Genomic DNA, 15,695 nt, shown 5'->3' on the forward strand with positions numbered 1-15,695 from the left:
TGCCCTGTCCATCATCTTGACCTCAACCGCCAAGAAAGAAGGCATAACCTTGACACGGGGAACTATTCAAACTGGACAAGGCTTTTGCGGTTCTATGGTCAGTCCGCTGTCTTCATCTTTTCAATAAATCGCTGCTTTTCCTCGAATCATCTCGACAGCCATAATACCATAATACCCCCGAAAACGACGACACTGCCATGGCTACCTCCGTTTTTCCCCTGCAGCAGGTCAAGCTGTCCCAAGGCCCGTCGCCTTTCACTGCCGAGCAACGATACTGGAAGTCCTTCAAGAATCAGCTGCTTTTCTCGCTGCCCTCCAATAAGGCTGTCACCCACATCTCCAGTCCGATAAATGACTCTGCCCTGCTCGCGTCTGCCACTAACGATCTTTTCGCCGTAACGAGCGGCACGCGCATCCAGCTATACTCGATCCGTACCCGGAAGCTCGTCAAGTCCATTTCGCGATTCGGCGACATTGCCCGCAGCGGAGAGATCCGCCGCGATGGCCGTATTCTAGTAGCCGGAGAAGACACTGGTCGTATGCAGGTGTTTGACGTCGGCTCGCGCAGCATTTTGCGCACATGGAACCAACACAAACAACCGGTTTGGACTACTAAGTTTTCTCCCTCTGAGTTGACTACTCTGATGAGTGCCTCGGACGACCGCACCGTGCGTCTATGGGACTTGACTGCCAATGACCCCACTACTACCTTCCATGGTCACACCGATTACGTGCGCTCTGCAACATTCCTGCCCGGCAGCATGGCCAATCTGCTGGCATCTGGCTCATACGACTCGACTGTTAAGATCTGGGATCCCCGAACAGGCACTGGAGCCGCCGCCATGACCTTCAAGCATGCCAATCCCATTGAGTCTGTACTGGCTCTTCCTAGTGGCACAACTCTCCTTGCTGCTGCGTCTAATACTATCTCCGTGCTTGATTTGGTTGCTGGTCGCCCCCTGCATCTCATCTCTAATCACCAGAAAACCGTGACTTCTCTTTCACTAGCCAGCAGTGGTCGTCGTGTGCTCTCAGGTGCCCTGGACGGCCACGTCAAAGTATTCGAGACTACGGGATGGAATGTTGTCAACACTACCAAATACCCTGCCCCGATTCTCTCTCTTCAGGTTATCGGGGCTGGTAACGGGGCTGACGCCGTGGATCGCCATCTGGCTGTTGGTATGGCTAGCGGTGCGCTCAGTATCCGTACGCGACTGACAGGCGCCGAAGCCGCCAAGGCTAAAGAGCGTGAAAAGGAGATGGAGGCCCTTCTCGCCGGCAGCATTGCCGCACATGATGCCAAGGCCAACAAGAAGAAGCGCACGCTATCCTTGCGCAAGCGTCTCGATCTTGTTGGTGAGAGTGCCGACGTCGTCATTGCTGAGGAGCGCACGACCACCAAGAAGGAACGTCAATGGCAGCGGGATCTGCGCCATGGTCTTTATGCGACGGCGCTTGACACAGTGCTCGACCGTAAGAATCTTGACTACAAGCCAGTTACAGTACTGACGGTCCTGGTGACACTGCGCCATCGCAACGCGCTGCGGGCGGCGCTCGAGGGTCGTGATGAGCACACGGTACAGCCTGTGCTCAAGTGGGTGTGTAAACACATTATGGACCCCCGCTACGTCAATGTCTGTGCTGAAGTGGGCATTCTCTTGCTGGAGCTGTATGCCCAGTACGTTGACGAGTCAGCTGAGCTCTGGGAAGGCTTCCGCGCGCTGCGGAGGAAGGTTCGTTATGAAGTCGAGCGGGCGCAACAGGCATCACAGACCAGTGGCATGGCAGAGAGCTTGATGATGGGAGCAGCGTAAAAAGGCTAGCCCTAAATCATGTGGCATTTGTTTTTCCGTCAGTCAAGATCATGCGAAATGGCGTGTATTTGATTGTTAGTGTTCAAGACTTGAGGCGAGTGTTGGGATATTTCGCGTCCTTTTTTTTTCTCTTCTTCCTTCTTTTCGCCTTTAAACACGCCTGATGTGCTATAGGTTGTTTATTCTCTTTTTTGTTGGGTTTTTGTTCTCTAGAAGCTTTTCTTCTTTGTTATCTCTGGAAATATCTCGCATCGTGCGTGGCGTTGGTCATCTTTTTAAAGCTTTGTTCAAATTCTTCCCTAAATATGGCATCAAATGCGCGGCATCTTGTGACTATGTATGTGTTCCACTCTCTTTAAGTCATCCGACGCAACTGACAGTCATTAGAATCCTTATCCCAAAGCTGTAGCTATGTATAAGTATTGTTCTATCAGAGTCGTGTTAAAAAACCAGCGGCCGCTCAAGGTCAGTCTGTACCACGATTCTCGGGTCCAGCACTACCGGCCGGCAGTTGTCGGTTGCGATTACGTCTGTATGTACATGACGTTTGTGTCACGTTGGAGGATTAAATGAAATAATGTTTGCTGTATTTCAATAAATAAGAAGCAGAAGTTGGCCGACAGGCGAACTCTTCAACAATAACAAAAAAAAGAACAACGCCGTCCCAGATGCCGCCTGAAAATAGAAAATAAGTACAAGAAAACCAGTGAGTAGACGGCCGGATTATATCAAGAAGTTCTCGTCATACTTTAGTTCACATGGCCGTCGAGGAGCTGAGATGCAGCCATAGGCCAGAACATAATGGTAGCAAAAGCAGGAGAGAAGCTAATAAGTATCAAATATGTTAGTTTCGATTAACAGACTCAAGTGAAACTGAATGTATAGCATATAGCATTCATATTGTGTGTATAGTTAAGGAAGAGACATGAAGTGACATACACAACGGTCTGCTTGCCAATTCTCTTGATCATGGCCGAGTAGTCGGGCCGGGCTGCAACATGCGAGCCAGGTAGGCGTTGAAACGGGTGTGGTTCCATCGAGCGGGCAACATTACGCATGGAAGTGAGAAGAGAAAATTGACGGTTGCCAGCAAGGCGGGCAGATGCGCGGGCAGCGGAGGCAAGAGCGGGAGACATGTTTGGTCTATGATAGTGGTCTCGTCTTAAGACAAGTTGAGGTAGGCAGGTATAAGGTTATTTGTAAAAGTATGCTGTGGAAGGTTGCAGAAGGTGTCGAAGAGCTCAAGTGAGTTGATTGTGGTACGACAAGATACAAGTAACTACACACACATACCGGTCTGCCTCTTTATATATTGCATCTTGACGCCCCCCTCACTCGATACCAACACGTCAAGGCTCTGAGTTCGGCGATTTCCCTTGGCCATGATCAGGCCATCTTGTTTTCTTCCCCGGAAAAACTCGATTTTGCTAGCAAAATAGAGTTAACTTGGATGCAATTGACTGAAAATTATATAGAGACGTCGGAACTTAGCCTTCGTCGGTGTCAAAGTGGTGTGTGAGTCGTGTGACAGTGGTGCTATGGAACCCACTTTAGATGTACAAGCAGCCAATCAGAGCAGAGGTGTTGGGATCTAATTCAGTGAATGGGCTGATTTGTTGGCTGAACACTTCGACTTCGCCGACAATAGGCAAGTGGAAGGCGAATAGGGTCATGGAAAATAGGGTTGGTATAATGGGAAGAAACAAATTCAAATCAAGATCTGTGTTATTGTTGGGTTTTAGATCGTATGTATGAAGATTTGAGCTGATGTTAAGGTTGGAATTTGGATAGCGGGCTGTCACAAACGAGAATGAAAGTCTACTCTGATATTGATGTGTGTATACTTTGTGCTGAGTTCCTATGGTGTGCTGTGTGTTGGTAGACGGTACTTGCAGACTAATAGATAACAAACTATGGAGGCTAATATGCATGCAAGTTATGCATATGACCGATCAGTGACTCTACTCGCACCATGGAAGGCCTAACCGACCCTGCCCGAGTGTGCCCGGCTAGTTGGATATGATGACGTATGAAAGTGGAGTCAGGGGGTTAGGACCAATAGGGTTGCAGACTATAAACCCTTGTATTATCACTCTATGGCTCCACTCACGTGACATTCAGCCCTGGAATTGACCGCCAACCCTACTAGCGCCAAGAGCTTGGGCATCCTTCCTGTTCATGCCTCAGCCACCTCTTAAAGCAGCGCAGGTGGCACCTGGCTATCTGAGCCCGCTACCAAGTTTCTTGGCAAGGCATTTATGCGTTGAGTCAGCAGGCTCACATGAAGCTGAGGCACACACGCCGAGGCTTTCTTTCTTCACATCATGCCAGTGGGAGGTATGAGACATTGTTGGATCGAAATTCAGGTGCAGACGCGGGAATAGACGAATGACGCATTAAGAGGAACAGAAGTAGGAGGCAGCAAACCTGCTTTCAGGAGCGGAACAAGAAACACGAGAGACAAAGCTGCAAGCAGCGATAGGCGTTGTCTACTTCCTTGTAACTAATCGCAGCTGAGCTAATTCGCGTGTTTTCGAGCTCTGTGTCCCTGTCAACTCTTATGGCTGACGAATCAATGTTCTCTGTTTCTTTGTCACGATTGGTCTTTTTTCCCAGTCAACCGGCCTCTTACTGAACGTTGGGCCTCAGCTTTCGTGGTTGATCTTGGACTTGATTTGTTCCACAAGGAGAAACCCACGACAAAAACAACAAGAACAGCAAAATCCCGCCAGAACAGGAATTCAACAGCATTTGCTTCTGTATGCACACATATTTTCGGCATACCTCATTCTGAGCTTGCATGTCAGATTTGGTGAAGGGTGTAAGAAAATAAAACAGCTGGCATTAAGACCACATAAACCAAAGTCCAAGTCTGAGATCTTCTTTTGGCATTCTTCTTACACAAAAAGAAATAATAATATTTTTTCTCCTTGGCCATTAGGCAGCTCTTATAACAAGCCCCTCCTCCGCCACCCCAGCCAGCCCTTTCTCATTTCCTTTTTCATCGTTATCTTTTCTTCTGCATAAAGGAACCACTTCCAAATCTTCGTACTCGTTCTTCAGTCTTTATTTTTTGTAGTCGACCACATTTCCATTCGACCATCATGCCTTTCACTGCCAGGTAAGCCAGCGCTGTTATGGATCGCTACCTCTACAGCTGCGGCTTGAGAGCTTTCTAGCTTGCTCCTCGTGCCCCCATCCCTTGTGAAACCCTCTTTACTAACCCTTGGCCGTTCAGCGACATCTGCAAGATTATTCTTGCCATCATTCTGCCTCCTCTTGGTGTTTTCCTCGAGAGAGGCTGCGGTGCCGATCTCTGCATCAACATTCTGCTGACCATTCTTGGTGAGTTTTCCTGCATCGGTTCTCATGACTGTGTAGTACCTTCTCTTGGGGCGGTTCGGATAGTCACGTGATAACGTCATTCAACGTTATTCCACACAGGCTCTTCAGAGCCTATGGCCTTTTTTTTCATAACTAACCGCGCCCACCTCTTCACAGGTTACATTCCCGGCATTATCCACGCGTTGTACATCATTCTGAAGTATTAACGGACGTCCTCGCTTCTTGTTTCAGAGCGTGTGCCACTGCCACTTCCATCGGCGTCTGGGTCTTATGTAAACCCTCGCGCCACTGACGCTGTTGACGACTATCTTAATGTCTTTCTAATTTCTCCCTCTCCTTTATTTCCCTTGAGGTGGGACCCGGGACGAGAAAGCCTCCGGCCAATGTCAACCACTCGATAATGGCCCCCAAAGCACAGGCGCATGGCTCACTCAGCATCACGCTGGTAGCAAAGCAAAGCTGCCGTCGTTTTTGGAGTGGCCCCCGTCTCTTTGGCCTGACAAGACCGAAAGCCCGGAACGTCTGGGAAGGTGTGCAACAAATTTCCCCAATAAAGACTCGTCTTGTATTGACATGTCACATTCTCTGGCATCTTCCTCGCATGAGCTTTTCCCGCCTGATTTCTTGTTTACCTTATCGTTACTACATGCACCCTGGATGCATCTCTCCTGGTCTAGCCCCCCGAATTTCCTTTGGTGTGCTGTTCTAACTGCTGTCTTTCTCTTTTATTCCCCTCTTTGCTTGTCGTTGCTGCTATTTTTCCGAATTTTGGTATTTTTTTGGTGCTGGAAATAAAACTCCATATAACTCTAAAGTCCGTCCCATATGACAAAATCTTGAAATGACCTTATTGTTTCTCCATTTCGATACAGCTACATTGTTCGCTGCAGTAAATTCATCTTGTGACGTCTTGTACAAATAGTTTGGTCCCCAAACCCAGCCATCTATCAGTTGTGGCAATTCTTGCTTTTTTTAAAGTTGATCCCGAGCTTACCGAGCTTTTAGCCCCTCTTCATGCATATTTGTGTGTATGTATATGTGGGTGGATGTGCAGTGACACCGTAAGATCGCACCTGACCTGTTTTTAGACAAGCAGAAGGTCATGGTCAACTGAGGCCGCCAGCACATGTGATAGCTACAGGCGACTGAGCTGGTGATCTCCTTCTAGTTCCCTCTTCCGACCTTGAATGACAGTATCTGCGCCACATTTGTTAGCAACCGAATCTACAATATCCAGCTTCCGTTTCTGCCGGCATCGGGAGGCGGGGTGGTCGTATGTCTTATAACTTACGTCATTTTTTCCGGGCCCCACTATGTCATCCTCGGATACCCGCAGGCCGCCGAGGCCTTCTACAAACGCAATTGGCGCGTCGCCCATGACCTTGCGTGCCACATCCGCCACCGTTGAGTTTTTGTTTACGAGCACACAATCACGGAATACCGCTTTAGTGTCGCCCACGCCTGCTGACCCAAACGTGGATATGTTGCGCACGGGAAATACTGGCACGAGGCCGAGAACCTCAGCCGCTTTTTGTAGTACGCGGACCACGCCTGTTGATCCAAACCGGTAGAGAACCATGTCTTTCAGGTTCTCAATGCGCGTCTTGTTCTTGTCATCTAGCTCCTTGAGCCCGCCGCCCAGCTCATCGCCATCTGCAATCAGATCTTCGCGCGTGTCAACAAACTCGCTGCCCTCGGTGTATTTGATATAGCCCTGCTTAACCATCTTGCGGAGAAACACTTCACTGACAGCCGAGCATAGAACAAGCGTGTTAGGGTCTTGCTGTTTCGCGATTTTGGCAATGTTTTTGTCGGCGTCGGGGTGATCGATTTTATTCAGCGCAATGACTGTCGGAAACTTTTCGTCAATGAAGGCGTTGACCACCACGTCAATTTTGTCATCATCCCAGTCTTCAAGTGCCTCTTTGACGCCTGAACGGTCGAGTGCCCGTTGCACGAGCTTAAGATTGGCGCCGTAACCGCCAAACTGCGCACGTAGTGTGTCGACTGCCGAAGACTTTGTGGCCATGTGCCGACGGCGGATACTGGGCCAACGTTCCATCAAGTTGCCCTTGACCCACGCCACAATTTCCGAGCGCAGCCAAGCAATGTCAACAGATGGGTCGTAGCCCCGGGTTTCCTTTCCCTCAGCATCCACTGTGCCCGAAACATCAACCACGTGGATCAAAGCATCGGCATGTCGCAGGTCATCCAGGAACTTGTTACCAAGCCCGCGGCCCTGGTGAGCACCAGGCACAAGACCAGCTACATCCAACAACTCAATGGGTACCGAGCGGCGGCCATTGTCGCATGATCCGTAGTTGGGTTTGCACTTCTCTTGCAGATTAAAACGTGCGCAGGCGCATTCGATTTGTAGGTAGCCTATGGCACGCTGCGGGTCGATGGTGGTAAAACTGTCGCAGAGAGACGAATGGAAATGGAAGATTATCTGTTAGCGGGAGATGTCTAGCATTTAGTCATGCACAAGAGTAGCTCGGCCATACGGAAAGTTTCCTGCATTGTGGTCAGTTTTGGGCGCCGGACTTGTCAAGAATGAGCGAGGGAGGAGACAGAAAAGAACAAACACGGCTGCGAGGATACGGAAACATACCGACTTTGGAAGAAGCATCAGTCAGAGAATTCAGAGTCGTGCTTTTGCCAGCCGATGGCTTGCCAACTAGGCCGATCAGCGGATCACGAGCCATGGCGAGGTGAGGTGAGTATTTGCTGGAGACTTTGAAGAAAAAGGGTTCTTCGTCTAGGGCGCAAGAAACAACTGGAGACAAATTTGTAGCGACGCCGCAATGCCGTAAAAAAGAATACACCAGAATCACTGTCGTTGCAAAGAGGAGGGAAAGTAAGTCCAAATAGTCACACTGAAAAAAAAAAGAAAACGGCCCATCCAACTACAAAACCAAAGGCAGAATATGCATGATAAGACAAGGCTTTAAATTTTCACCCCACTTTGTAGACGGCGGTTAGCCACCACCGTGACGCTAAACGCCGTTTTGAAATGCAGGCGCACCAGTCTATCGGCAAAACGCAGAGTTGGCGGTTATTTGGTAACTATTCCAAACGGCGATTTTGGCCTTGTGCGACTTGTGTGGGTCTGCTTTTCGGCTATAAAAGTGGGGTTCCATTTCACCTCGGCCTTGTTGCGACTTTGTGATTGATCGATGTCTACCGTCAAGTGCCAACTTGCATATATTTCTTTATCTTTCTAGGGCGAAAGACTGTTATAGAAAAAGGTACATTTTTTGACCCCGAATTAGTAATAGCGGTTGCTTCACATATTTTATTCGATTCGGTCACCGCCTTCAGAAACCATGCCAGTCCATCTGCCGGACCCCGCCCCAAAGCTCAGTCTCGAGATTTTGCCTACTTGGAGCCATCTTAACAACCTTGTCTTCAACAACGCAGAGGTAGCACATGTTAGCCCAGAAATCGGTCATGGGATCGTGGCTACCAAGGACATCTCCTGCCCCGAGAGTGAAGACACCAAAGTCCAGGTTGACTCGCCCGTACTCAGAGTCCCAGAGGATGTTGTGCTGAGCCAGCTAGCTATTGAAGAATACACCAAAGTTGAGCCCAAGTTTTTTCAGCTGCTCAGCGCGTATGGCAAGTCAGTTAGTATTACCATCTATGCAGTTGAGAAGAAGTATCTGGCCGCTTCATTCTAACACCTTCCTAGTGCCTGCGTGAACAATTCGTCTTGTATCTGATGTTTCACCGCATAAACTCACGGCATGAGCTATCCATTCTTCCCTCACCGTGGACGGAGTATGTCAAGTTTCTCCCCGAGGACATTCCCACTCCTACGCTCTGGCCTGCTTCCCACATATCTCTGTTGCACGGCACCGAGCTTGCTGAGCCTGTACAAGCAAAGCTCAATGTACTTGAACACGAATATGATCGCCTTGTTGAGATATCAAAGGACCTCGACTTTTTGCAAGACTTATCCTTCTCACCTGCCGGCATCTCCCTCCGTGACTGGCAGCTAGCTGATGCGTGGTACCGCTCACGCGCTCTTGAAATTCCTGGTCTGGGCACCTGTATGGTCCCTGTTCTTGACATGGCCAACCACAATGCTACTGCTAACAATGCGTACTGGGAACGCGACGCCACCACAAATGATGTTATTCTCGCACTTCGACCCGGCGCTTCTGTGGAAAAGGGCAGCGAGATTTTTATCAACTATGGCAACGACCGCAGTGCAGCAGAGTATCTGTTTGCCTACGGCATGTTTGATATGGACTTTGTTGTCCGCCCATTGACACTTCCTTTCCATTTTGCTACTTCGGATCCGCTGGCTGGCGCCAAACATGCCGCATTCAAATCTCACACGCCCCATCTGCGCATTACGTTACCTGAAGACCTGGCGGAATACGAACGTGGGCGGAAGTATTGGGAATGCCCTTATGCGTATCTTGCAGCACTAAATACCGAAGATGGGTTGACCTTTCAGGTCGCACAAGACCTCGAGGGTGGCCAGGAACTGCACATGTTTTTAGATGGAACTGACATTACTGGCATGGCAATGAACATTGAAAATTTGCTCAAAGACTCGGATATTTGGCCTGTCATCAGTTTCAGGGCATTGCACATGATGAAATCTGAGCTCAGTATTGATGAGATTACACGAAACTTTGATATCACCAAACATGAGGGACTGTGGGAAGGGAAGCCATACACGTATACATTGGCTGCCCAGTTTGCGTATACTGAAGCTCAGTTGATTCAGTCGGCTATAGGATATTTGGAAAGCGCGGTAAGTTGTATCACAAAATCCCAGTGAAAATGACAAGTGGTGTACATATTATTACAGATGTGCACGCACGCAGCTTACTTGTCAACCTATATCTCAACTGTTTTATTTGGGTTGCACATGCATACTGACATCGTCTCGTGACTTAGCTTGCAGAGCAGTTTGAAGATGGGCTTCTTCAAGCTTATCTCCAGGCCGTCAATAACGGCTTTGAAGTATCGCCAAAAGACTTGGTTGCTCTTCTCAAGAAAAAAGGCGAAACGGACGACGGGGATTTGGGAGAGTCGGACGCCGCAGCAGGAACTTTTACAAGAGGTAGTACGAACAGGGACGACTCGGACGAGGATTTTAGCTGAGCTCGAAAACGAAGCTGGTTGGTTCCGAATTTCTTTTCTTTGCAACTCGGGACTAGCGCTGAGCACGTAGTAGACCCTTCCAGGCCATCCGTTTGTGTGCTTCTACCCCAGACTTGAGGCGAGTCTGTTGATCAGCCAGTCACATAACACGATGTTTCCTTTACCCCAAAGCCTTGGTTAGAGTTAGTTTTGCGGAACCCTTCGGCATCTTCGCTGTCCTATGGAATTTTCTGTTAGTTTTGACTTGGCTTGTCCTTGTGGTGGTGCCTTAGCATAGAAGGCCAAGACGTTGAATCCGTGGGGCACACTTCGTCTCACCAAATGAGGGGGTGACTGTATAGTATAGAGGTTGTTCTCCCTTTTTTCCAGACATGCGTGATTGACTCTCCACCCCACAGCGTCCCAGATCCTAGATCCCAGACATGGAAGAGGGGAGCAAGGGTGAAGGCATTCAAGAAGACTGTTTTCCTATTTGGGACGGGCTAAGTACACAGGTACCTTGTGGGATTTCGTCTTACACGACAGGCAGGCACGAAAATAGAGAAAAGATGAACGCCAGAAAAACCCTGTCAGGCGGCTTGTTGACTACATGTGGTTTCTGGATATAAAATGTACGCACGTTAGGGCAACAGACGACTGGAGAGCGGGTTATGAATGGAAAAGAATAAACAGAGAGAATTAATTTCATGGAAGGCGCAATGAGGTCACGGTGGCAGGATGGAGGCTAGAGGAAGAAACAAAAAAAGCATAGAAGTAGCCACTCGAGGGGGAGCGGAACAGAGGCTTGATCACGAGGACGGGCTACATATGTATGCACATACATTGACGCACCGCCCAGCGGCAGGCCAGACGAGCAGAACCGGCGGATTAGTTTTTATGGCGATTTGCGGTGGACCAGTGGAGCGGTTTTCGTTTTGCGCCGGGTCCAGCTTGAGTCCAGCCAGTTCCGACTCGAGCACGACCCGAGTGTCTCAAAGTAGCCTGGGCTGGTCCATGTCTGTATGTACACATACATAGACGATGCGTGGGTGCAGCTGTATTTGCAGACACAAATAGTCACAGGTATAGCCTGCTACATAGCTCGCCAGTTATTGTTTCGTCTTTTCTGCTCTCGTGCTCCGCCCGCCGACACACCAACACGTCGTTAACGGCGCCCCACAAAACGGATGCAGGTATTCTTCTCGCATATTTTAACGTGCCGCTGTCTTTGTTTGTTGGACTTCCCCAGAAAAACCCATCAGCGCCCGAAAGGCGGTGCAGAATCTTCAACTTACCACGAATCAAAAACAAGGACCAAGATAGACTAGGCGGAGAGGGAATGCGGGGGAGGCGCGAAAACGACCAGGCTTCAGAGGACTGGCTGTCCACATTGAGACGTGTGAGGTGCAACTCACTACTTGTACATATGTATGTAGCTACATAACTACATAAACACTCCCATCTTCTATGCCCGTGTTAGTCGGCAACGAAACAAAACAAGCTAATCAACAAAAAAAATAAGAAAAAAAGCCCGCACAGTCGGGATTTCCGGGTTGTCTAGGCCCAGACTCTGGCGTTTGCAGCTGATATTTGTCTATGCGTGTCCAGGACTAAATCGTGACGTTGGTAGTTGGCGATGCGATGCACGTGGAGCAGGTCAGCCTCTGGCTCTGTGTTGCCTGTGTTTCACGCCCAATGCCGCCCTGGCCCTCAGTTTTCATGGCTCACCGTATTATTCTTCCTCTTCACCTCCGGGCTTGGAATCCCCCTCCCCTTCTCACCAGTCGTCTTTGCTGGGTGTGTTGTGCTGTGCTGTCATCAAGGGAGGCGAAACGAAACCTCAGAGTTCTCACTAACCGACAGGAGCATCAAGCCCAATCACCTCGTCTCCTGCTCCCCTGCTTAGATGTACATCAGCATCCCAAATAGGCAATCAATCTTGAACAAACATCGTAGCCCTGTGACAAGACAAAAAGAGGCAAGAGAGACAACAATGAATCAGAAGAGAATAGGCGGGGACAAGGGGCAAGGGAAAAAGAGTTGGGGAAAAGAGAAAACAAGCCTGACCCCTCCCATCAAGCTTGGCCACTCACTGACTTAGTCGACCATTTACCATTGATTCATTCCCTTGCCTTCCTCTTCCTTCTTCGTCATGGTGCCCATCCTGTTCCGCGTGGCCAGCGTCGTAGTCTCAAAGTCGGGGCCGTCGAGTTTCCTGCGCTAGAGCTCTTGACCGTGCAACAATGGGCCACGAAAAAAAAAACACCCCATGTTATGTAGCATATCCGTCACTCTTCGCTAACCTTCCAACATATGCACCTTTTTTTTTTCTTTTCATTTGGCGCTTGTCTGGCTCCTGTGGTTTCTTGTTGTACTTGGACGACATCAAGCAAAGACTTTCAGAAAGAGTCCAATATGGCAACTGAGCAGTGTCGCTTGGAAAGTATTACACCGAAAGATCTTGTTTTTTTTGTAGATGTACGGCTTCCAACTGCGAGCCGCCCTATCATCGACATGCCCCAAAACTGCTGGCTCATTTAGCGCCTTTTTTGTTGCCTTTCCCCAGTATGATCATGATGTCTTCGCCTCCCCCAGATTCCCAATAAACAAGCAGCATGATGGTAGGCGTTACTTCAGAAGAAAGAGATGGAATGTTGAATAAAAAGGTATTCATTCCAATCGCTGCTGACTGATTGACAAACAAAAGGCCACAGAAACGAGGGGATTTAAACATGGTGCTGAGTTCGGGCTGTTTTGACTTGAACCGCCACATAGCCCCAGGAAGATCGACCCAACATCAATTAATTGGTTATTTTCTCGCTGTCATTGGGCCAGTGACGCAGTTTATATTGTCTGGGTGTTTATACTGTGTATTTAAATGACGACTTGTATTTATATTCCTGTGTCTGGGCAAGCCCCCCTAAAGGCTTGGCTACGACCATAGTGGGCAGTACGTCAAAGTATGCATGTACCTGGGTAGAACTTGTATGGCCATGTAGCTGCTGTTGCTACCTATAGTTATAACTCTTGGTGATACTTGTATCTAGCCCACAAAGAACACGACAAGACCTACATATTGAAACATTACAAGAATAACAACTATAACAAGCGAGCCCCCATGTTATCTTGTGCTTGTAAAGATCGCATTTGTAGGATGCGCTGACGCTGGCTTGGTCGATATACTTGTAAGCCAGCTGTTGTGCTGGGCTAAAAGATGAACTGCAGATGGTCAGCAATCTCCCAGGTCAAGTTTTCTTTCCGCTCCTGTTTTCGTGTGACTCCCGGCGACAGGGCAAACCCGAAAGCATAGCCAATTCAATCGACATTTGCCGTTGGAGTTGGAGATAAAGAGCCAAAAGTAGAGACAGGTAGAGTAAGTCGGAATGAGACGGAAGCTAGAAGTGGCTGTACTAGTAAATCATGGTAGCATTGGAATTTCTTGCAACTATTACAAGTAGTTGGCTAGCTACAACTACAAATAGTACATGGCCAGTTATTGAGATGCTACAAAAAACAACAACTTGGAAGAAGTGTTAGTTAACAAGTTAGTTAACTACCCCAAGAGAAAAACTCAAGTCAATCGCCCTTGAAAAAGGCAGCGCGGACAAGACAGGACGAGTGTAACTCTGGTACGCAAGGGCACATGACGTGAGGAAAGCCAAAGCTGGCTGGCCACAGTATGAAGGCCTCCCTGACTTTGGTGGCTCAGGCAGTCTGTCCAATAGAACCACACGGACACTATATGTTGAATGTATAGACAGGTGCAAGGCAAAGATTTGAGTCGGGACCCTGTCGCCAACTAAGCTGGAAATAGGTGAGGCGAGCTGGCAGATATTGAAAGGATCCAGATCGACAGCGGTTTTGAGAACCGGCATTAATACCAGTACAAGCACATAACTAGATAGACTTTATGTGCACGAACTTTTACATCCATCTTGTGTAGTCTGTTTGCTACCTTCTCTTATGCCTCCCTTTGAGATCAGCGCCCTCTTCTCTAGCCACATCCATATTTAGCGATAATTTTCGTGGTTGAACCAGGCGAGCATTGGACCTGATAATTCTGCACTTAATTTGTTATCGGACTTTTTTTTTTGTCTGGCCTTTTTTGCACTCCCATCATACGAGGACGAATGGAGGTTTATCCTCCTCTTCCCTTGTTATCCCACCGCAAAATCCGGGGAAGAAATCTGGGGAAATGGGCCTGGTTGGCTGGTGTTAAAGAAGCTTCGATGGAAAATGCGGAGAAGGAAGCCCATCGAACAAGGAAATGAAAGTGACAGGGGGCATGCGACGGGTCCAAGAACCAGCCACTATGAATGTAGACAGATAACATGGAGTGTGCGCAAAGACAGGCAAGTAACCAACTACATGTACACAACTACTTGTGACTATCTGTAAATATGTACATGAGTGAGACAACGAATAAGCCGGGTGAGATCTTAAAAGAGCGAGGCGTGAGAATCGTCGTCAGATTATGAGACAGAGACCGCAGAAGGACGAACCGATGATGAACACTGGGGAGGGGGGGGGGACAATAGTAGCGTGCGGGATGGGCAACGAAGAAAAAGATACGGAAAGCGGAACAGATGGCTCCCGATGATTGGCGAAGCTGTATCTTCTATAGACAGGTTCAGAGATCTTGCCCTCGTGTGTCAGTATACAAGGAGGACGGCATGGTTGGGAGTTATGTACCTTTAAGTATGCATGTATATATGTGCACAACCAACGACTTGTAGATTTTGATCTATCTTGGCTCTTATACTGTGTGCTTCGAACTGTGTGGTTGCAAACGAACTGGCGTTGCCTTTCTCCAGCTGCCACTTGCCAACCAAAAGCTTAAAGTGCGAACAGCCCATCAGCGAAAACGAGCATAACTATATGTAACTATGGTGTGCAGGTTTCACGTTGAAACTAAGAACATCTTAATGAGTTGTGAAAAAAAGTGGATAATACTGAAATCAACTGAGAATGAGAATGAGAATGAGAATGAAAATGAGAGTGAGAGTGAGACTCGCTTCACATAGTCGTGTGTATGTCAGCTTTATAGTGACTTGTGTCCATGAACCCACAGTGGCCATGCTTGTGCCTGGCTAGCCCAGCTCGCATTTCTGGCTCATGGACGAAGTGACTTTCTGGCTTACTTTCCGTACCTCATTCGAAGTGACAATGATCCGGGCGCTCAGTCATCATGCAGTTTGCCATCTAACCCATATACAACAACAGCTTTGTATGCTGGGGGTAGTTTTCCAAGAGCCTTGGATGACCAGAGTCGCATGGTATTAGGATTACCTATTTACAGACTACCTTCTACGCTATTCCACATGCCTACTGCCAACTGTTTGCCATTTCCGCGACCTCGACGGACGATACTTGTAAGTCATGCCATGCACTCACCAGGCGAAGTAGGTCTGAGAATAGAGAGAAGAGGGAAGGATG

At 48.5% G+C, this 15,695-nt stretch overlaps 5 protein-coding genes across 5 annotated transcripts; 3 read left to right on the top strand and 2 right to left on the bottom strand.

The window, feature by feature from the left end:
- Positions 1-197: 197 nt before the first annotated feature.
- Positions 198-1,814, top strand: BROUX77_005099 (uncharacterized protein; the record flags this gene model as incomplete). Its single annotated transcript, XM_073749936.1, has 1 exon — positions 198-1,814. One exon carries the CDS (start codon positions 198-200, stop codon positions 1,812-1,814), a length of 1,617 nt encoding a protein of 538 aa, XP_073605556.1.
- Positions 1,815-2,563: 749 nt separating this feature from the next.
- BROUX77_005100 (uncharacterized protein) lies at positions 2,564-2,950 on the bottom strand (the record flags this gene model as incomplete). The annotated part of the gene is made up of 2 exons (XM_073749937.1): positions 2,564-2,639; positions 2,754-2,950. 2 exons carry the CDS (start codon positions 2,948-2,950, stop codon positions 2,564-2,566), a joined length of 273 nt encoding a protein of 90 aa, XP_073605557.1.
- Positions 2,951-4,918: 1,968 nt separating this feature from the next.
- BROUX77_005101 (uncharacterized protein) lies at positions 4,919-5,365 on the top strand (the record flags this gene model as incomplete). The annotated part of the gene is made up of 3 exons (XM_073749938.1): positions 4,919-4,935; positions 5,053-5,159; positions 5,316-5,365. 3 exons carry the CDS (start codon positions 4,919-4,921, stop codon positions 5,363-5,365), a joined length of 174 nt encoding a protein of 57 aa, XP_073605558.1.
- A 958-nt stretch (positions 5,366-6,323) lies between these two features.
- Positions 6,324-7,864, bottom strand: BROUX77_005102 (uncharacterized protein; the record flags this gene model as incomplete). The annotated part of the gene is made up of 3 exons (XM_073749939.1): positions 6,324-6,356; positions 6,451-7,608; positions 7,745-7,864. The coding sequence occupies 3 exons, from the start codon at positions 7,862-7,864 to the stop codon at positions 6,324-6,326; spliced, it is 1,311 nt and encodes a 436-aa protein (XP_073605559.1).
- A 621-nt stretch (positions 7,865-8,485) lies between these two features.
- BROUX77_005103 (uncharacterized protein) lies at positions 8,486-10,280 on the top strand (the record flags this gene model as incomplete). The annotated part of the gene is made up of 3 exons (XM_073749940.1): positions 8,486-8,785; positions 8,851-9,927; positions 10,074-10,280. The coding sequence occupies 3 exons, from the start codon at positions 8,486-8,488 to the stop codon at positions 10,278-10,280; spliced, it is 1,584 nt and encodes a 527-aa protein (XP_073605560.1).
- Positions 10,281-15,695: the final 5,415 nt, after the last annotated feature.

This window comes from Berkeleyomyces rouxiae, assembly GCF_048999995.1.
Source record: "Berkeleyomyces rouxiae strain 22BRR77 chromosome Unknown BrBRR77_ptg000004l, whole genome shotgun sequence".
NCBI lineage: Eukaryota > Fungi > Ascomycota > Sordariomycetes > Microascales > Ceratocystidaceae > Berkeleyomyces > Berkeleyomyces rouxiae.